Below are 22,726 nucleotides of genomic sequence, written 5' to 3'. Positions count from 1 at the left end.
TAATTGTGTAGCGTTATTTCTAAGTACAAAGACTTTCCCAATCACATCACTTAGAGATCATTTTCTCCACTGCTCTGTTTGGCCGCCAGTCTCTTGTCTCTCTCCTCTGCAATGGTAAGGCGGACACCCTTTCCACGAGGAAGAGAGATCCATGGTTTTTTGCCTTTGCCGATAACGAAAATGTTGGAGAGCCGGGTGGCAAAGCTATTGCCGTTGGCATCTTTCACATGAACTACATCAAAAGCACCAGGATGTCTCTCCCCGTTAGTGATCACACCAATTCTTCCCAGGTTAGCACCTCCAGTCACCATGCACAGGTTACCAGTGTCAAATTTGATGAAATCAGTAATCTTGCCAGTCTCCAAATCAATCTGAATGGTGTCATTCACCTTGATGAGGGGATCAGGGTAGCGGATGGTGCGAGCATCATGGGTCACCAGATGAGGGATTCCTTTTGTCCCCACAAAGATCTTTCTCACTTTGCATAACTTATACTCGGCCTCCTCAGGTGTAATACGATGAACAGCAAAGCGACCCTTGGTGTCATAGATCAGACGAAAATTCTCTCCAGTCTTGTCAATGCTGATGACATCCATAAAACCAACAGGGTAGGTTACATCAGTGCGGACCTTGCCATCAATCTTAATGAAACGCTGCATGCAGATCTTCTTTACTTCATCTCCTGTTAGGGCATATTTAAGTCTGTTCCTTAGGAAAATAATTAGGGGGAGACATTCCCTCAGCTTGTGGGGACTGGTAGATGGACGAGGAGCAAACACACCAGTCAGTTTATCCAGCATCCAATGCTTTGGAGCTGCTACGCGCTTCAGGTGCTTTTTGGGACCACGAGCCATGGCTGCGCTAGGCACGGAAAGAGTGAGAAAGTTTCTTTAAGACAGTAATATCAACAATTTACAAAACACTTGGACAGGTAACTAAAATTTGATTTGGGGAATAAAACTGATACCTAAATGTTTTTCTTACTTATAGAAAATAAAATTCTGTATAGAAAAATCAAACTGAATCTAGACAAATTATTAGAATAAGAGTTCAATAAAATACTAGACATAAAATAATATACAAAAGCAATTCTGTTCTGTACATCAGTAGCAAACAACTAGAAAATGTCTTTTTTTTTAAAGTTGCCATATACACTAGCAATGAAAACTAAGAGCTAAGATAAAATCTAACAGTAAATAGATAACTTCTTTATGAAGGAAAAGATAATATCCTACAGAAACTCATTCACACAAAAAACACTGAGTACCTAGTATGTGCCAGGCACTTTTCTATGAGCTGGGGTGGTAGCGAGGAAAGAGACCCTGCTTTCATGAAGCTTAATTCCACTGAGTGAAAGAAAGACAACTAAAAAATACTCAGCCATACACAGTATGTCAAATGATTACAAGTGCTTTGAAAAGATAGAGGAGGGTGAGAAGGAGACTACTTTATTCAAGGAAATCATCTCTGATGAGGTGACATTTGAGCAAAGACCCAAGGAGGTAAACGAACAAAAGAGCTTTCTAAAAGAAAGTTTTCTAGGTGAGGGAATAGCAAGTGTAAAGACCAAAAGGAGAAGTGCCACATATTCATGAATAGAAAGATTTGATGTCATAAAGAAATTAATGTTCCCTGATGAAATAAAATTAAGTCAAGATAAGAAAAATTTAACATAAAGTTTTTCTCTGCAGTTTGAGCCACTCCACTGCCCTTTCAGTGTGCATTGTGCATCTGCATTATGCGTTAACTAGATCCCCTTAGAACACACAGCAATGCCTACTTGCAAAAAGAAACAACAAACAAACAAACAAAGCAATTTCCTCCTGGCAACAGGAAGGTAACTCCTCAGAAGATAAGATAACATTCCTTTCTCAATTCTGTAAGGGGTCACAATAACTCACAACTCGCCTTGTTGGACTATGTTACTTTGATGTATGACCCTTTGTCTCAAAAACTTATAAAACTGTGCTTTGACCTCTAACAGAGGAATAGTCCTCAGAGCTTTCTGAAAGACTGTCTCCTGGGTTATAATCCTCAGGTTGGCTTAAATAAAATTTTCCAGTTCTTTCTTAGATTGACTATTGGTTAATTTTTTCATTGACATCCCTGAACAATCTGTCTATCCACTGCAATTCCAATACAAGTCTGAATATCTGTTCTTGGGAACTTTATGATTCTATAACACGTGTAAGAGAAAAGGGCCAAAAACAGTAAAGATATTTTTTTTAAAAAGTAATATTTTTGAAGACAAATCCTACCATATACCAAGCATGTTATATTCTTAAGTAATAATAATAGCATGCTAAAGTAATAATAATAGCATGCTATAGCCACAGGGATGGACAAACGGACCAATAGAACAGAATATGAAATCTAAAAGAAACTCATGCATATTTGAAACCTTAATATATGCAGAGATAATATTACAACCACTGGAGGAAGGAATAGCTATTTACCAAATGGTGCTGAAAAAAATAAAATTAGGTCATTATTTAAAAGTAAACACAATAATATATTCCAAGTGATTAAAAGACCTAAGTATGAAAAGCAAATATTTAAAATTTTTAGAAAAAAAATTAGAATATCTTTCTGACTTCAAGGTAAGGAAGGAGTTCTTAAACAAGACACAAAAGCACAAAACATTAAGAAAAGAACTGATAAATTCTGCAAGAAAAATCTGTGCATCACGAGACCATAACAAACTGAAAAGACAAGCCACAAATGGGAGAAGACATAGTATCTGAAACTAATAAAACAACAGAGTCTTGCATAAAACATATAACTCACTGAAAACCAGTAAGGAAAAGGCCAACAACCTGGTAGGAAAAAAAAAAATTTACAGACTACGAACAGTCATTTCACAAAATTGGATACACAAAAGAATGGCCAGTGAACTCTTGACACATTACATAACCTTAGTAGCAACCAAGAAAATGCAAATTAAAATCACAACAAAATATAATTTTATGTCCATCAGATTGGCAATATTAAAACATCTGAACCAAGTGATGACAAGAACATGAAATTGCATAAGTGACAACATTAACTGGTACAATCTCTCTAGGTTAGCAATTTGCAAAAGCCTGTAGAGTTGAAAATACTCATAGCTATTACCCAGAAATGTCTAACCTGGATTCATAACCTAGAGAAACTCCCATCCACATGCACAAAGCAATATACAAAGGATTTCACTGCAGCACTGGTTAAGTAGTAAAAACTTGGAAATCTTAAAAAGGGTTTATCACTAGGGGACAAAATAATTTGTAGAAAACGTCTAACTAGAGTACTATAACTAAATCTTAAAGAGCTAGGGCACAAAAGGACAGAAAAAATGCATCAAAACTATAATGTTAAAGAAAAACGGGAAATAGCAGGTTTCACCTTAAAATTTTTTTCCAGAAACTAAATGATACACAGAACACCAGCAGTCTGCATTTTCTTTTTAATAAATTTATTTATTTATTTATTTATTTTTGGCTGTGTTGGGTCTTCGTTGCTGTGCGGCCTTTCTCTAGCTGTGGCAAGAGGGGGCTACTCTTTGTTGCAGTGCGTGAGCTTCGCAGTGCGTGGGCTTCTCATTGCCGTGCCTTCTCTTGTTGCGAAGCACGGGTCTCTAGGCGTGTGGGTTTCAGCAGTTGTTGCACACAGGCTCAGTAGTTGTGGCTCACGGGCTCTAGAGCGCAGGCTCAGAGTTGCGGTGCACGGGCTTAGTTGCTCTGTGGCATGTGGGATCTTCCTGGACCAGGGCTCAAACCCGTGTCCCTTGCACTGGCAGGCAGATTCTTAACCACTGTGCCACCAGGGAAGTCCAACAGTCTGCACTTTAATTGACATCTATCCCAAAAGGGAGAACCACACCATTCATGGAGGAACTGAGACATCAGACTGATTTGTGGAATGGAAGGAGCAAGCCTCTGGTTCATCTCCCTGTTCCAAAATTCCACTTAATAAAGTATCCTCAGGGCTTCCCTGGTGGTGTATTGGTTAAGAATCTGCCTGCCAACACAGGGGACACGGGTTCGAGCCCTGGTTTGGGAAGATCCCACATGCCACAGAGCAACTAAGCCCATGTGCCATAACTACTGAGCCTGCGCTCTAGAGCCCACGAGCCACAACTACTGAAGCCCGGGCGCCTAGAGCCCGTGCTCCACAACAAAAGAAGACACTGCAATGAGGAGCACACGCACCGCAATGAAGAGTAGCCCTCGCTCGCCGCAACTAGAGAAAGCCCGCGCACAGCAACGAACACCCAACCTAGCCAAAAATAAAATAAATATAATAAATTATTTTTTAATAAAATAAAATAAAGTATCCTCAGGTAGAGGATTTATGAGATGTTAAATGATAAGAACAGATACTAACCTTGATCTTGGGCCAAAAACCAAAGAAACAACCTATAACTAAGATTCCCTAACCAACAAGGACCTACTGTATAGCACAGGAAACTATATTCAATATTTCGTAATAACCTATAAGGGAAAAAATCTGAAAAGAATGTATCTATGCATATGTGTGTGTGTGTGATATGTGTGTGTGTGTATATATATATAGGTGTGTGTGTATATAGGTGTGTGTGTGTATACATGTAGCTGAATCACTGTGCTGTACACCTGAAACTGATACAACATTGTAAATCAACTACACTTCAATTAAAAAAGAGAAAAGTTCTCATCAGGCTTTGCTTCCCAAACTTTCACGCAAGGCCATAGAAGCAGCCTTAAAGTTGTTCCTTTTAAAATTCCACATATTTGGCTCTTCCAAAAACCAGTCTAATCCTTCCCTGGGAGAGCTTCCCACTGTCACACTCCTCCACGGTTCAGGAAATAAGGAAATTCTGTTCTCAGATTGAATTTTTGCCCTACAGGTGAACATCCTATCCTGCTCCTTGCAGAGCACTGCTCATTTGCTTATTCCTACTCCTCTACTAGTAGAGGCAGTGCCTCTTGCTGCCAGGAGAGGGCAGACCAATTCCCTGGAGCAGCTGCCATCCTCCCAGAAAGATTCCTGTTAGAGGAACCTGTTTATAGTTCAAAAGTATTTCTTCTAACAACCTCTTCAGGAGCTTACTTCATAGCATAGAGCAGGTAATCAATGAATTCTAGTGACATGCCTTGTTATACATGATGGGGATAAAGTAATAAATTATTCAGACAAGATTTCTGACCTCAGGGAATATATGCCAGCAAGTGGTCAGGTAGAGCCACGGGGAGGGAAGGAGTGGTGTTATTGAAACTGAAAAGGGAAACTGGGCCTTGCTGGCTCTGTTGGTAGTGAGACAGGAAGACAAGAGTACAGCCATTTCGGAAAAGAACCGAGAAACGGCCTTGGGCGAAACAGGCCTTCAAGCTAAAGAACAAAGGCCCTGGGGGCCTGAGTCCCAGAGACAAAAACCAGGCTCGCCTGAATAAAAGATTAACTTTATCTCTGTTACACTAACCTAGCTGCCACAAGACAAGAAGCTCAACTATAAATTTTAACCTTATCTGTTCCTGTGCTTTCTTGCAGAAAATTCTCATGCATTTCTTTCCCCTCACAGAAGCACTCCCTATTCCTGACAGCCAACCTGGGGCCACCTGCTGCTGATCAAAGAGCTTTGATGATTTCTGGAAATTATCATTCATCATGAGACAAACCCTCCCTTTGTTATAAAAGCAACTCGCCCCTTCTACTCAGGGAGCTGGCTCTTTTTTTTTCTCCTGCCTTCTCCCTTGTGCACAAGCTATCTCTTAATAAAAAGCTTTGCTTGCCTGAGAGTCTTGTAGAAGCGATATTCATTTCTACAGTATTGCTGTCCAAGAGTCTGGAAAGGGCCTGGTAACAGTAGGAACAGACTTTAAGAGCAAAGGAGGAGGATTCTGAGCTGAGATCAGCTTTTTTATTTGGAAAGATCACTCTGGCTATCCTGGGGAGAATGGATTAGAAGGGGGTAGAGTCAGAGCCAGGGAACCTGGTTAGGAATCTCTAGCAGAAATCCAGGGGTGAAGGGCTTGAACTAGGGTACTGAGAAAGAGAAAAGTAGCTGCTAATGTCCAGAAGCTGGCCTGGCCCTCACTGCTAGGCCTTGGTGTTCTCATGTTGAACATAACATCAGACAAGTCTACTCTGTGGTCATGGTGGATGAAGAAAAAAACCAGAACAAGATCATTCACATAATCACGTCTAACCACCAACGAAAACGTGAACACTGTCCAGATCACAAAAGTCCAAACATCTCTCCATCCTGGCCAATACGAGTGACTGCTGCTACTTCACCAATTACAGATTCAGCCTCATTGTAGTCTCCCCTCTTTCTAGATAAGACTTATTAAGATATCCAATAACAAAATGATCCCACTTCCTGAAAACACCCAGAGTAAAGCCCCACGAGCTTAAACCCTCACCCAAATCACCTAACGCCAGCCCAAATCCTGGAAGTTTTTCTAACACTCTCCCCCCCATGGTGTGTGTTCTTCCTCCTGTAACAAGTAATAAATCCAACCTGCTCTGATACAAGTACGTTCCTGACAGTCTTCAGCTGGAGGGCATTTACAGTATGGAGGCAGTGGGGATAATGTCTGTCTTGGACAACTGAGTAAAAGAGGGCACGCTGGAGAAGGAACAGATTTGTGGAGAAAGATGATGAATTCAGTTTTGGACAAGTTGAGCCAGATGTTGATGAACCATCCCAGTGAACACGTCTGGCAGTCAGATACGAGGGTCTGCAGTTCAGGAGATCCTGGATTGAGATGAAGTTTGGGAGGTGGCGGAATATGTATAGTTAATGAAGTCATGGTCATGGATAAATTGGTCTAGCCAGACTGAGAAAACAAGTGGATCCAGGACAGAACGCTGAGTGCAATGCGTTGAAGAGAGAATGGGAAGTTAGAAAGTCGCTGGAGTGGGGACCCAGCAGTTTCAAAGATTTCTACTTTGTCTTTCCCAGACCAGACTCAATGTGGGGGTTACTCCAGGTCCAAGTATATCAATCCCATTAAGCACTTGGGGACCAGGGATATGATCACTGGTTAAGAATCCAAGGACTTCAGGGAGCTTTCTTGGGACCCAGGACTCAACCCCTGGCAAGGATTCCAGTGGGTGGGGCAAAATCACTGCTATGGTGGCTCGTAGAAGCTTTGAGAAAGCAATGGCCTATGCTGAGTGAAACAGATATGCCTGACTTGCCCTAGTAGGTGGTAGAGGAAGGAATACAGAGGCTGAAGAAAGCAGGCATGCCAGAATGGATATATTAGGTGAGGTCAGAAGACCCACCAGAGAATTGTATTCCAAGAAAGGGCCCAGAGGACACAATATTCACCAAGGCCATCTATTGAGAGGGGTATCAGCATCACTAAGAAGTTCAGGGGTGGTTCTCCTCTATGGTGGAGGAGAGGAAGTCACAGAGCTGAGCTACTTAACATGAGATGTATGGGGATGGTACTCCCTGCCCATCCCCATCAAGTAAAACAGAAGAGGTTTAACAGAAGCACTGCTTAACTGCCAGAAGCCAGAAAGCTGTAATTACCATAAGAACGGCAAGATTGGAGGGTTAGCCTTGGGGCCTTGACCCATCAGAGACAGTTGTAGATATAATAAACAATGGTATCCCTAGCAGGAAAATAGATGGGAAGCCAAGGAAGCCAAGAATGCTGCTGAACACCTACAACCTGAAGAAAGAAAGAGAAAGGAGCAGAAGGCTAAATACAGTCACCACAATAAATAGTAGCCAAGACGAAGCTTGCACAAGCCTCTTAGCCTCATCCACCAACAAGAAGAACTACAGTTCTGCAGCCTGTGGAAGGAAAACCACATTCACAGAAAGATAGACAAAATGAAAAGGCAGAGGACTCTGTACCAGATGAAGGAACAAGATAAAACTCCAGAAAAACAACTAAATGAAGTGGAGATAGGCAACCTTCCAGAAAAACAATTCAGAATAATGATAGTGAAGATGATCCAGGACCTAGGAAAAAGAATGGAGGCAAAGATCAAGAAGAAGCAAGAAATGTTTAAAGAAGACCTAGAAGAATTAAAGAACAAACAAAAAAAGATGAACAATACAATAGCTGAAATGAAAAATATACTAGAAGGAATCAATAGCAGAATAACTGAGGCAGAAGAACGGATAAGTGACCTGGAAGACAGAATGGTGGAATTCACTGCCGCAGAACAGAAAAAAGAATGAAAAGAAATGAAGACAGCCTAAGAGACCTCTGGGACAACATTAAATGCAACAACATTTGCATTATAGGGGTCCCAGAAGGAGAAGAGAGAGAGAAAGGACCAGAGAAAATATTTGAAGAGATTACAGTTGAAAACTTCCCTAACATGGGAAAGGAAAGAGTCACCCAAGTCCAAGAAGTGCAGAGAGTCCCAGGCAGGATAAACCCAAGGAGAAACACGCCAAGACACACAGTAATCAAACTGACAAAAATTAAGTGTAAGGCCAACTGGCCCGAGGCAGGGGAACGCAATCAGACTCACAGGTTGCATCAGACCGAAACTTTCCGGACCACCCAGTTCCAGGAACTGACCTGGGGACTTCCCACCCGGCCCAGCCTTCCCGCCTTTCGAGGGGCGGGACTAACGGTCCCAAGACTGATGCAACCGGCACCAGATATTGTCACGATACCCGAAAAGACCACCAAATAAGGAATACCCTGCGCCCTCCCGGATTCACCACACCCCTTTCCCTTCTTCCCCTATAAATTCTGCCCAAACCCTCGACCGGGTGCGACTTCTCTGGCCCCTTTCTCTCGGACCAGTGAACCTCGCCCCGGAGCGTACCCAGATAAAGCTTGTTTAAGCTCTCCTCCGTTTTTGGTGCCGTTCCTTACATCTGCCGAAACCCGGGAGGGGTACCAAGCCCCGCGGGTTACCGCGCGGGCCGCTCCTCCCCTCCCCCAGGAGACAACCAGGGAACCTCTACTCATCCACCCGATCCGGCAGAAAACGGGGTAAGTCCCCCTCCCTTGTTCCCTCCGACCCTCAGAGTCCCTGCCCACCGGACTCCCTGTCCTTAATCGGGGCCGCATCAGGGACTCCTCCGTCCTCTCTCCGGGCCTCGGGCAACTGTGGAGACGTCCCAATTGCCTGACCGCTCTCCGACCCGCCGGGCCTCGGGTGATTGTGGAGACGTCCCAATTGCCTGACCGCCCTCCGACCTGCCGTGAATTGGAGACTGCGACCAGGGACGCCTCTCTCCCTCTCCATTCACTCAGGGACAGACTGGGGGTCATGGGAACCTCACAATCGAAACCAGATCCTAAGACGCCCCTGGGGTGTCTCCTAGCCAATTTTACAGCCCTCGGCTTCTCCCAAGATCTCCGTTGCCGACGGCTTATTTTCTATTCCACTGTGGCCTGGCCACAATATCCTCTAGACAATCAATTCTGAAGGGACTTTCGATTGTAACATCCTCCGTGATCTAGATAATTACTGCCGCAGGACGGGCAAATGGTCCGAGGTCCCCTGTGTTAAGGCCTTCTCGTATTTACGCTCCCGCCCTTCCCTCTGCATCGATTGTTCCACTTCCCAGATCCTTCTTGCCAAACAGACATCTCCTACATCCAAGCCCCTAATTTCCTTTGATCTCTTGCCTCTCCCACCTCCAGAGCTCCTCTCCAACCTCCACCCTACCCTGAAGCGGTCTCTCCTCCTTCAGAACCGGCTCCGGCCGCTCCGGCTGCTCGCCCCTCCAACCGCTCCCCCGCCTCCCTCAACGGTTTCTCCTCCCATGCCCCTTGCTTAACCAAATCTCCTCTGCTCTCTGAGGGAGGTAGCAGGAGCGGAAGGATTAGTTAGAGTTCATGTTCCCTCTTCCCTCCAAGATCTCTCTCAAATAGAAAAGCGATTAGGCTCCTTTTCTGCCGACTCTTACCGCTACATCAAAGAATTTCGCTACCTCTCTCAAGCTTAAGATCTGACCTGGCACGATATCTTTGTGATCCTATCTTCTACTCTGACCCCTGACGAGAGGGAAAGAATTCAAACTGCTGTCCGAAACCATGCAGATCAGGTTCCCCTTACCGACAGCTCCATGCCTGTTGGAGCCACTGCCGTACCTGGCACCGATCCAGGCTGGACTTATCAGGATGGCCAAGATGGCCGTCGTAAACGCGACCTCATGATCCAATGCCTCCTGGCTGGCATGCAGGCTGCCGCTCATAAGGTAGTCCATTTTGAAAAACTAAAAGAGATAACCCAAGAACCTAACGAAAATCCAGCTATCTTTCTCAATCGCCTTACAGAGGCCTTAACTCTCTACAGCCGGCTGGATCCCGACACCCCGGCAGGGGCAGCGGTCCTAGCCACCCATTTTATCACCCAATCAGCCCCGGACATCCGAAAGAAATTAAAACGGGCAGAAGACGGCCCTCAGACCCCTATTCGAGATCTGGTAAAAATGGCCTCTAAAGTCTATAATGGCCGTGAGGATTTGGCGAAATCCAGCCGACAGGCTCGGACGCACCAGAAGGTGGTCCTCCAAAGCCAAGCTCTTGTGGCCGCCCTAAGGCCGGCCATCTCCCATGGATCACAGCATCCACGGGGTCCGCAAAAGGCAACCCCGCCGGGGGCCTGCTTCAAATGCGGAAAAGAAGGCCACTGGGCTCGCCAATGTCCCAATCCCCGACCACCTTCTAAGCCCTGTCCCAGCTGCGGGCTAACGGGCCACTGGAAGAGTGACTGCCCTACGACTGGCCCTCCCTCAGCGTCTCCACGCGGGGGGCAGGCCGACCCAACAGCATTAACACTCGAACCGCTGGGACTGGCTGACGACTGACGGCACCCGGACTCGAAGACCCCCATCACCCTCGCTGAGCCCAGGGTAACGCTACAGGTAGCGGGTAAGTCCATCTCATTTCTGGTGGACATGGGGGCTACCTATTTCGGGCCAGTTTCTCCTTCCCAGATCTCGGTCATGGATATTGATGGCAAACCATCCTTCCCACTCCAGACCGGTCCACTCCCATGTCATATCGAAGGACTCCCTTTTACTCATTCCTTCTTAGTCATACCATCCTGCCCGTTCCCTTGCTAGGCCGAGATGTCCTTTTCCACTTAGGGGCCTCCCTCCAGCTGGTTAGACTTGACCCTAAGGTCCCCTCGTCCCAACTCCTGCTTCCTCTTCTCGGCCTGTCTCTAGAACCCTCCCCCTCCTATTCCCCTCTTCCAATCACACCAAACCCAATCAATCCCCAAGTTTGGGATACTTCTAAGCCCATAATAGCAACACACCATTCCCCCGTCCTCATCCGCCTAAAGGACTCCTCCAAATTTCCATCAAGGCCCCAATTTCCCATCTCTGAGACTCACCTTAGGGGCCTACAACCTATTATCACCAGACTCCTAAACCAGGGACTCCTTATCCCCACTGACTCTCCCTGCAACACCCCCATCCTACCTGTCCGCAAGGCCTCTGGGGATTATCGCCTGGTCCAGGACCTCCGACTAATCAGTGAGGCCATAATTCCTCTCCACCCAGTAGTACCAAACCCATACACCTTGCTCTCCCATATCGCCCCATCCACAACCCACTTTACGGTTCTGGATCTCAAAGATGCCTTTTTCACTATCCCCCTACATCCCGACTCCTATTTCCTCTTTGCCTTTACCTGGACGGATCCGGATACTCATACTTCCAGTCAGCTCACCTGGACAGTTCTTCCCCAGGGCTTCCGCGACAGTCCTCACCTCTTAGGTCAGGCGCTGGCACGGGACCTCACTTCCTGCTCCCTTACCCCCAGCACACTCCTTCAATATGTAGATGACCACCTCCTCTGTAGCCCGTCTCTCAGCCTCTCAAGACAACATACTGCAGATCTCCTCAATTACCTTGGCTCTCGCGGTTATCGGGTCTCCCCAGCCAAGGCTCAGTTATCTGTATCTTCTGTAACCTACCTGGGGCTCCACCTTACCCCTACCGCAAAAGGTCTAACAGCCGACCGCACCCGGATTATCCGTGAACTCTAGCCTCCGGAAACATTGGAACAAATTCTCTCCTTTTTGGGCCTTATAGGATTTTTCCGACACTAGATCCCTAACTTTGCTCTCCTCACTAAACCCTTATATCTAGCCGCTAAAGAAACCCCTCAAGGACCCCTCACCTCTCCTTCCGCCATTCGACAGGCCTTTCTCACCCTCCGTAACGCTCTGATATCTTCTCCTTCCCTTTCTCTGCTCAACCCAAACGACCTTTTCACCTTTTTGTGGATGAACGGGCCGGAATAGCCACTGGACTCCTTGCCCAGCCTGTAGGGCCTTCCTACCGCCCCGTGGCTTACCTCTCCAAACAGCTAGACCCAACCATTCGGGGATGGCAACCATGTCTTTGGGCCCTAGCAGCGGCAGCCGAACTGACCAAACAAACATTCAAACTGACTCTGGTCCACCCGCTAACCGTGTTTTCCTCCCACCGGCTGGCCGACCTCCTAGGCCACAAGTCTCTCTCCCTCCTGGGCCCCTCCCGCATCCAGGAGTTCCACCTACTGTTCATTGAAAACCCAGCTATTTCTCTTGATCTCTCCCCTCGCCTGAACCCGGCTTCCCTCCTGCCTATCTCTGGCACCGGGGGCTTTCCATCCCATTCCTGCCCTCATGTCATAGAACCCTTCAAGCCACCAAGAGAGGGACTCTTTGACACCCCTCTTTCAAATCCAGACCGCACTCTCTTTGTGGATGGTAGCTCAATACTCAGTCCTGACTCGGTCCTGACGGATGCTGACGGGCGGCCTATGCGGTAGTAACCATCTCAACCATTACCGAGGCCAACCGCGTCCCAGAAGGGACAACCTCTCAAAGGGCTGAACTGATAGCACTCACGCGGGCCCTCGACCTAAGGGCCAAAGGGCCATCTTTCTTTCTCCCTATGGTCGCAGGCATGTCCCTCACCTCCTCTCTCGTTGCTGCGGGCATCGGGGGAGGAGCCCTAACACACAGTGTCTCAACATCCCACGACCTAGAGCAGAAACTCCAGCTAGCCATCGAGGCTTCTGCCGCCTCCAGCACCTCCCTCCAGCGCCAGAGCACCTCAGTAGCCCGAGTCGCTCTCCAGAATCGACGAGCCCTGGATCTCCTGACGGCCGACAAAGGAGGTACCTGCCTCTTCCTACAGGAGGAATGCTGCTATTACATCAATGAAACAGGACTCGTCGAAGACAACGTAAACGCCCTCCATCGCTTAAGAGAAGAACTCCAACGCAAACACCAGCAGTCCGCCTCCCCAATCCCCGATTGGGGGCGATCCACCCTCTATACCTGGCTAACACCAATCTCAGGCCCCTTAATTCTCATCTGTATCTTGCTCATGTTTGCTCCCTGTTTTCTTAGGTTCCTTCACAGGCACATGGAGGAAGTCTCTCAGGTGGCCACAAACCAAATGCTCCTCGGCCCTTACACCTTGATTCCTACAGAACCCCCCACTGGTCTCCCTTAAGCCTCGGACCTCTGGTCACCCGACTTCCCTTTCGATGCCCCCATTCAGCAAGAAGTAGCCAGAGATCAGAATGCCGCTCCATTACACCAAAGATGTCGGGATGTAAGGCCAACTGGCCCAAGGCAGGGGAACGCAATCAGACTCACAGGTTGCATCAGACCGAAACTTTCCGGACCACCCAGTTCCAGAAACTGACCTGGAGACTTTCCGGACCAGCCAGTTCCAGGAACTGACCTGGGGACTTCCCACCCGGCCCAGCCTTCCCGCCTTTCGAGGGGCGGGACTAACGGTCCCAAGACTGATGCAGTCGGCACCAGATATTGCCACGATACCCGAAAAGACCACCAAATAAGGAATACCCTGCACCCTCCCGGATTTACCACACCCCTTTCCCTTCTTCCCCTATAAATTCTGCCCAAACCCTCACCCGGGCGCGACTTCTCTGGCCCCTTTCTCTCGGACCAGTGAACCTCGCCCGGGAGCGCTCCCTAATAAAGCTCACTTGAAGCTTTCCTCTGTTTTGCGATGCCATTTGTTAAGATCCGACCTTACATTAAGGACAAAGAAAAATTGTTGAAAGCAACAAGGGAAAAACGACAAATAACATACAAGGGAACTCCCATAATGTTAACAGCTGATTTTTCAGCAGAAACTCTACAAGCCAGAAAGGAGTGGCATGATATATTTAAAGTGATGAAAGGGAAGAACCTACAGCAAAGATTACTCTACCAGGCAAGGATCTCATTCAGATTCGACGGAGAAATCAAAAGCTTTGCAGACAAGCAAAAGCTAAGAGAATTCAGCACTACCAAACCAGCTCTACAACAAACGCTAAAGGAACTTCTCTAAGTGGGAACACAAAAGAAAAGGACCTACAAATACAAACCCATAACACTTAAGAAAATGGTAATAGGAACATACATATCAATAATTACCTTAAACGTGAATGGATTAAATGCTCCAACCAAAAGACACAGGCTCACTGAATGGATACAAAACAAGACCCATATATATGCTGTGTACAAGAGACCCACTTCAGGGCTTCCCTGGTGGCGCAGTGGTTGGGAGTCCACCTGCCGATGCGGGGGGCACAGTTTCATGCCCCGGTCCAGGAGGATCCCACATGCCCGTGAGCCATGGCCGCTGAGCCTGCACGTCCGAAGCCTGTGCTCCATAACGGGAGAGGCCACCACAGTGAGAGGCCCGCGTACCACAAAAAAAAAAAAAGAGACCCACTTCAGACCTAGGGACACATACAGACTGAAAGTGAGGGGATGGAAAAAGATATCCCACGCAAATGGAAATCAAAAGAAAGCTGGAGTAGCAATACTCATATCAGATAAAATAGACTTTAAAATAAAGAATGTTACAAGAGACAAGGAAGGGCACTACATAATGATCAACGGACCAATCCAAGAAGAAGATATAACAATTATATATATATATATATGCACTCAACATAGGAGCACCTCAATACATAAGGCAACTGCTAACAGTCATAAAAGAGGAAATCAACAGTAACACAATAATAGAGGGGGACAATAAAACCTCACTTACACCAATGGACAGATCTTCCAGACAGAAAATTAATAAGAAAACACAAGCTTTAAATGACACAAGAGACCAGAGAGATTTAATTGATATTTATAGGACATTACACCCAAAAACAGCAGATTACACTTTCTTCTCAAGTGCACATGGAACATTTTCCAGGATAGATCACATCTTGGGTCACAAATCAAGCCTTGGTAAATTTAAGAAAATTGAAATCATATCAAGCATCTTTTCTGACCACAACACTATGAGATTAGAAATCAATTAAAGGGAAAAAAATGTAAAAGACACAAACACATGGAGGCTAAACAATATGTTACTAAACAACCAAGAGATCACTGAAGAAATCAAAGAGGAAATCAAAAAATACCTAGAGACAAATGACAACGAAAACACAACAATCCCAAACCTACGGGATGCAGCAAAAGCAGTTCTAAGAGGAAGTTTATGGCCATAGAAGCCTACCTCAAGAAACAAGAAAAATCTCAAATAAACAATCTAACCTTACACCTAAAGGAACTAGAGAAAGAAGAACAAACAAAACCCAAAGTTAGAAGAAGGAAAGAAATCATAAAGATCAGACCAGAAATAAATGAAATAGAAACAAAGAAAACAGCAAAGATGAAGAAAACTAAAAGCTGGTTCTTTGAGAAGATAAACAAAATTGATAAGCCATTAGCCAGATTCATCAAGAAAGAGAGGTAGAGGACTCAAATCAATAAAATTAGAAATGAAAAAGGAGAAGTTCAACAGACACTGCAGAAATACAAAGCATCCTAAGAGACTACTACAAGCAACTCTATGCCAATAAAATGAACAACCTGAAAGAAATGGACAAATTCTTAAAAAGGTATAACCTTCCAAGACTGAAGCAGGAAGAAATAGAAAATATGAACAGACCAATCACAAGTAATGAAATTGAAACTGAAACTGTGATTAAAAATCTTCCAACAAACAAAAGTCCAGGACCAGATGGCTTCACAGGTGAATTCTATCAAACATTTAGAGAAGAGCTAACACCCATCCTTCTCAAACTCGTCCAAAAAATTGCAGAGGAAGGAACATTCCCAAACTCATTCTATGAGGCCACCATCACCCTGATACCAAAACCAGACAAAGATACTACAAAAAAAGAAAATTATAAACCAATATCACTGATGAATATAGATGCAAAACTCCTCAACAAAATACTAGCAAACAGAATCCAACAACACATTAAAAGGATCAAGTGGGGTTTATCCCAGGGATGCAAGGATTCTTCAATATATGCAAATCAATCAATGTGATACACCATATTAACAAAGTGAAGAATAAAAGCCACATGACCATCTCAATAGATGCAGAAAAAGCTTTCGACAAAATTCAACACCCATTTATGATGAAAACTCTCCAGGGCTTCCCTGGTGGTGCAGTGGTTGAAAGTCCGCCTGCCGATGCAGGGGACACGGGTTCGTGCCCTGGTCTGGGAAGATCCCACATGCCACAGAAAGGCTGGGCCCGTGAGCCATGGCCGCTGGGCCTGCGCGTCCAGAGCCTATGCTCCGCAACGGGAGAGGCCACAACAGTGAGAGGCCCATGTACCGCAAAAAAAAAAAAAAAAAAAAAAAAAAATCTCTCCAGAAAGTGGACATAGAGGGAACCTACCTCAACATAATAAAGGCCATATATGACAAACCCACAGCAAACATCATTCTCAATGGTGAAAAACTGAAAGCATTTCCTCTAAGATCAGGAACAAGACAAGGATGTCCACTCTCACCGCTATTATTCAACATAGTTTTGGAAGTCCTAGCCACGGCAATCAGAGAAGAAAAAGAAATAAAAAGAATACAAATTGGAAAAGAAGAAGTAAAACTCACTATTTGTACATAACATGATACTATACATAGAGAATCCTAAAGATGCCACCAGAAAACTACTAGAGCTAATCAATGAATTTGGTAAAGTTGCAGGATACAAAATTAATGCACAGACATCTCTTGCATTCCTATACACTAACAACAAAAAATCAGAAAGAGAAATTAAGGAAACAATCCCATTCACCATTGCAACAAAAACAATAAAATACCTAGGAATAAACCTAGTAAGGAGGTAAAAGACCTGTACTCAGGACATTTTAAGATACTGATGAAAGAAATCAAAGATGACACAAACAGGTGGAGAGATATACCATGTTTTTGGATTGGAAGAATCAATATTGTGAAAATGACTATACTACCCAAAGCAATCTACAGATTCAATGCAATCCCTATCAAATTACCAGTGGCATATTTTTACAGAACTAGAACAAAAAAAATCTTAAAATTTGTATGGAGACACAAAAGACCCCGAATAGCTAAAGCAGTCTTGAGGGAAAAAAACGGAGCTGGAGGAATCAGACTCCCTGACTTCAGACTATACTACAAAGCTACAATAATCAAGACAATATGGTACTGGCACAAAAACAGAAATATAGATCAATGGAACACTATAGAAAGCCCAGAGATAAACCCACACACCTATGGTCAACTAATCTATGACAAAGGAGGCAAGGATATACACTGGAGAAAAGACAATCTCTTCAATAAGTGGTGCTGGGAAAACTGGACAACTACATGTAAAAGAATGAAATTAGAGCACTCCCTAACACCATAAACAAAAATAAACTCAAAATGGATTAGAGACCTAATGGACTGGAGACTGGACACTATAAAACCTTTAGAGGAAAACATAGAAAGAACATTGTTTGACATAAATCACAGCAATATCTTTTCTGATCCACCTCCTAGAGTACTGGAAATAAAAACAAAAATAAACAAATTGGGGGGCTTCCCTGGTGGTGCAGTGGTTGAGAGTCTGCCGGCCGATGCAGGGGACGCGGGTTCGTGCCCCGGTCCGGGAAGATCCCGCATGCCGTGGAGCTGCTGGGCCTGTGAGCCATGGCTGCTGAGCCTGCGCGTCCAGAGCCTGTGCTCCGCAACGGGAGAGGCCACAGCAGTGAGAGGCCCACATACCGAAAAAAATCAATCAATAAATAAAAATAATAAACAAATGGGACCTAATGAAACTTCAAAGCTTTTTCACAGCAAAGGAAACTACAAACAAGACAAAAAGACAACCCTCAGAATGGGAGAAAATATTTGCAAATGAATCAATGGACAAAGGATTAATCTCCAAAATATATAAACAGCTCATGCAGTTCAATATTAAAAAAACAACCCAATCAAAAAATGGGCAGAAGACCTAAATAGACATTTCTCCAAAGAAGACATACAAATGGCCAAGAAGCACATGAAAAGCTGCTCAACATCACTAATCATTAGAGAAATGCAAATCAAAACTACAACGAGGTATCACCTCACACCAGTTAGAATGGGCATCATCAGAAAATCTACAAACAACAAATGCTGGAGAGGGTGTGGAGAAAAGGGAACCCTCTTGCACTGTTGGTGGGAATGTAAATTGATACAGCCACTATGGAGAACAGTATGGATGTTCCTTAAAAAACTAAAAATAGAATTACCATATGACCCAGCCATCCCACTACTGGGCATATACCCAGAGAAAACCATAATTCAAAAAGACACATGCACCCCAATGTTCAATGCAGCACTATTTACAATAGCCAGGTCACGGAAGCAACGTAAATGCCCATCGACAGACGATTGGAGAAAGATGTGGTACGTATGGAATATTAATGGAATATTACTCAGCCATAAAAAGGAACGAAATTGGGTCATTAGTAGAGATGTGGATGGATCTAGAGACTGTCATACAGAGTGAAGTAAGTCAGAAAGAGAAGAACAAAATCATATATTGACGCATATGTGTGGAACCTAGAAAAACGGTACAGATGAACCAGTTTGCAGGGCAGAAGTTTTGACACAGATGTAGAAAACAAACGTATGGACACGTATGGAAACGTATGGACACCAAGGGGGGAAAGTGGCGGGGGGAGTGGTGGTGGTTGGATGAATTGGGAGATTGGGATTGACTTATACACACTAATATGTATAAAATAGATAACTATAAGAACCTGCTGTGTAAATAAATAAATAAAATAAAAATTTTTAAATAAAATAAATAAATGGTGCCAAAATCTCTTCCTTAGTTCCTGGATCTGAGCCAATTTTCACATCCAAAACTCAGTTACTGAGGAAATAACCAAGTCCCTAGAGGAAGGATCATGAAACTATAATGACTCTCCCAGTTCTTCCCAAAAGGGAACTCATCATCTATTCAGATGACTATACATTTGGAAAAGGAGAATGTGCAAATATTTTCAGCATTTTAGACACGGGATCTGAGCTGACACTGATGCCTAGAGACCCAAAGCATCATCATGATTCCCATCAGAAGAGGTAATTTCTTCAGTCCCCAAGTGTTTAGTGGAACTAATATACTCATGAGTTGGTATAACCTCTACTTTGGGTCCTTAGCCTAAGAGAGAAGAGCTATCATAGTGGGAAAGGCAATGTAGAAATCTCTGAAACTCCCCCACTCTTCAGCCATGATAGTAAATAAAAGGAAATGACCATAATGACCATATCCTAGGGAGTAAGGGGAGAGGGACAGAGATTAGTGCCACCATAAAAGACAGAAAGATGTGTGGATGGTGCCTATCTTATCCACTCCTAGAAATAAAGCTCCCACCTATACAACAGATGACATGGTAAGTTGCCAACTTTGAGTGCAACCCAGAGTAGGAAAGGGCTCTGCAGCAGGTCCAAGCTGCAATGCACGAAGCCCTGCCATTTAGGACATAACATCCAAGAGACCTAAGAGGGTGGAAAATCATGCAGTGTGGAGCCTATGGCAAGCCCCAATGGGCAAAGCAGGGGCTTGAAATTCTAGAGCAAGGCCAGGCTGTCCACAGCAGACAAATACATGCCTTTTGAGAAAAAATTCTTAGCCTGTTATTGCAATACTTCATTATGAAACGCTAAGTAACCATGAAATGCTCCCATTATGAGTTGGTTGTCAGACTTGCTCCCATTACGAGTTATGAGTTATGTCAGAACTGCTGCCATTATAAGTTGGACCTGTTAAGTCAAAGAGTCAGACCAGACCAGCAGCAGTCTTCCAAAAGATAGAAATGGTACCTTCAGAATCAAGACTAAGCAGAACCAGAGGACACAAGCAAACTGCATGAGCAGGTAGCCCAGACCTCTTGCTATCCACCATACATCTAAAAGCATCCCCACCCCTTGTGCAAAAGAACCCATAGTCATAAGGAATGTCTTGTATAACCTGCTAAGGGAGGAAGTAAAAGCCCAAGCATGATTTACAGATGGGTTAACTTATGAGTGCCAACTGAAAATGGATGACAGTCACATTCAGAAGTAGTCTTGACAGACAGTGGAGACAGAAAACCTGCCAGCTATACACCCGATGATCCACCTTGTGTAGAAGGAGAAATAGCCCAAGGTGAGAATATATACACATTCTAGGTCAATGGCCAATGGCCTGGCCATCTGATTAGAGGACTGGAAGGAAAAGGACTAGAAGATCAAAGGCAATGAGGTCTGGGGCAGAGAATGGTGATGGACATATGGGAGAGTGCACAAAGCCAAAGATTTCTGCATCACACATTAATGTCCACCAAAAAGAATCCACCATGAAAGAAGCACTAAACCACCAAACAGACAAAATGACTTGGCCTTCATCAGAAAGCATAAGATGAACCCAGGGTTCTAATTTCAGGCATCCTCTTAGCCAATACAATGATTTACAAACAAAACATGTGAACTTCTATTTATATTTCATCCTTTGAAAAATTTTCTACCTTTTCAAATAATTGATAATGTACATAAAATATAATTTACCCTAAAAAATCTTCACATATTAGGGTGTTCTAGTTTTTTTTGTTTTTTGGGGGGTTTTTTTGGCTGCGCTGTGCAGCTTGCGGGATCCTAGCTGTCGGAGCAGGGATTGAACCCAGGCCCTCAGCAGCGAAAGCGCAGAGTCCCAACCACTGGACTGCCAGGGAATTCCCTCTAGCTTTTTTCTTAACTGATAGGGAGCAATTAAAAATGTTTGGTGACCACTGCTATATTCTGCCATTACATAAAGTAATTACTGGTTGTTGAATTAACAGATATACTTGTTAGCCTAATTCTGGACTACTTCATATGGTTTAGAGTACCTCTTACAAGTCCATAACCAAATCCTTTACTAATGAATCCAGTTGCCATAGTTTATCATGCTTATTCTTTCTAAGGGAAACATAATTTCACCAAAGTTATAGCTAACAAATCTCTTGTTTAACAACTAAATATCCCCAAAGGGGTACACTACTCCTAGAAGTACTGCAATGCCAGGTTGATGCATGGAGCTGACAAAACAAGCTCCTATTCTATCTCCTTGTTCCAAAACTCAATGTAATACGTTGTCCTCAGGTAAAGGACATAGATACTAAACTGATAAGAACAGATACCACACTTCATCTTAGCCAAAAGGCCTAGAATTGATATTGTCTGTATTAACTCCCCATCATCTCTTCCTGTCCCAAACCTTCCTCACTCAGGTCCACAAACACAGCTTGTAAGCATGTCCTTACAACCACCAACATCCTCATCTTCCCCAGAGACCAGGAAATTCTGTTATCAAATAACTTAAGTTACTGTCTTATCTCCCAGTTCCTGGCAAAGAACTAGTTATTTGCATACCTCCTCATCCATTAAGTGAGGCAGTGCCTCTTGCTGCCAGGTGGGGGCAGGGTTGCTCTCTGGGCAAAATCACCAGACCTCTCTAAGCACCTCATTTGATAAGAAGGGTTATCAATGAATTGGGGCTAGAAAAAGATCATTCAAAAATTTATAGGGATAGGGCTTCCCTGGTGGCGCAGTGGTTGGGAGCCCGCCTGCCGATGCAGGGGACGCGGGTTCGTGCCCCGGTCCGGGAGGATCCCGCATGCCGCGGAGTGGCTGGGCCCGTGAGCCATGGCCGCTGGGCCTGCGCGTCCGGAGCCTGTGCTCCGCAACGGGAGGGGCCACAGCGGTGAGAGGCCCGCGTACCGCAAAAAAAAAAAAAAAATTTATAGGGATAAATTAGTATATATTGAGTCCTACTTTGTGTCCTCTACTCTGCTAGGCAATAGGGGTACAATGATGATTTACACAGACATGATCTCTAAACTCAGGGAGTTTATGGTGGGCAGGCAGAGCGGATCTGTCTTGGGGAGGGAGTGGCAGTAAGGAAAGGGGCAAAGGGGTCTCAATGGCCATAATGATAATCTGGACGATAACCTAAAGACTATGGAGGGGCACTGAAGAGTTATGAACTGAGACATGAGACTGGACCAAATATTTTATATAGAAAGATCACTCCAGCTTCAAGATGGAGAATGGACTAAAGAAAGGAAACCAGGGTCAGGGAGTCAGATTAAGTCTGTTGTAAAAACCTTGGGGTCAAAGGCCTCAATTAGGGTAGTGGCAGTGGGGGAGCTTGGACAATTGAGTGAAATAGGAGAAGCAGGTTGAACTCAATTTGGAAAAGTTAAGAAGTTTGTGGACCATGTGACAATGTTCAACCAGAAGGCAACTGGATGCACAGCTCTGCAGCTCAGGAAAAAGATCGTGGGCTGGAGCTACAGGCATAACGGTGGTCATTAAAATCACGGGAGTGGATAAGGTGGCCCAGGCAGAGTAAGTAAAAAGTTGGGCCTAATACATAACTGGAGGAACATTAATGTTTGAGGAATGGGCCAGAAGATGTACCTCAAAGGATCAGGAAGAAGTTAGCAGAAACATAAGGGGAAGGCTAGCAGAGGGCAGTGTCCCA

The 22,726-nt window shown here is 44.7% G+C and overlaps 1 protein-coding gene across 1 annotated transcript; it reads right to left on the bottom strand.

Annotated features, from left to right (window-relative positions):
* On the bottom strand, positions 1-871 carry LOC309965371 (small ribosomal subunit protein eS4-like). The gene has a single exon (XM_082844819.1). It carries the CDS (start codon positions 852-854, stop codon positions 51-53), a length of 804 nt encoding a protein of 267 aa, XP_082700945.1. The 5' UTR covers positions 855-871; the 3' UTR covers positions 1-50.
* Positions 872-22,726: the final 21,855 nt, after the last annotated feature.

The sequence above is a fragment of the Leucopleurus acutus genome (assembly GCF_964270905.1).
Source record: "Leucopleurus acutus genome assembly, chromosome: 8".
Taxonomy (NCBI): Eukaryota; Metazoa; Chordata; class Mammalia; order Artiodactyla; family Delphinidae; genus Leucopleurus; species Leucopleurus acutus.
Note: the sequence above shows the minus strand (reverse complement) of the source record. Positions and strands in the feature narration are given on the sequence as shown.

Bases quoted from the DNA above. Each gene is read 5' to 3' on its own strand.
- LOC309965371 (XM_082844819.1), bottom strand. From the start codon at position 854: ATGGCTCGTGGTCCCAAAAAGCACCTGAAGCGCGTAGCAGCTCCAAAG.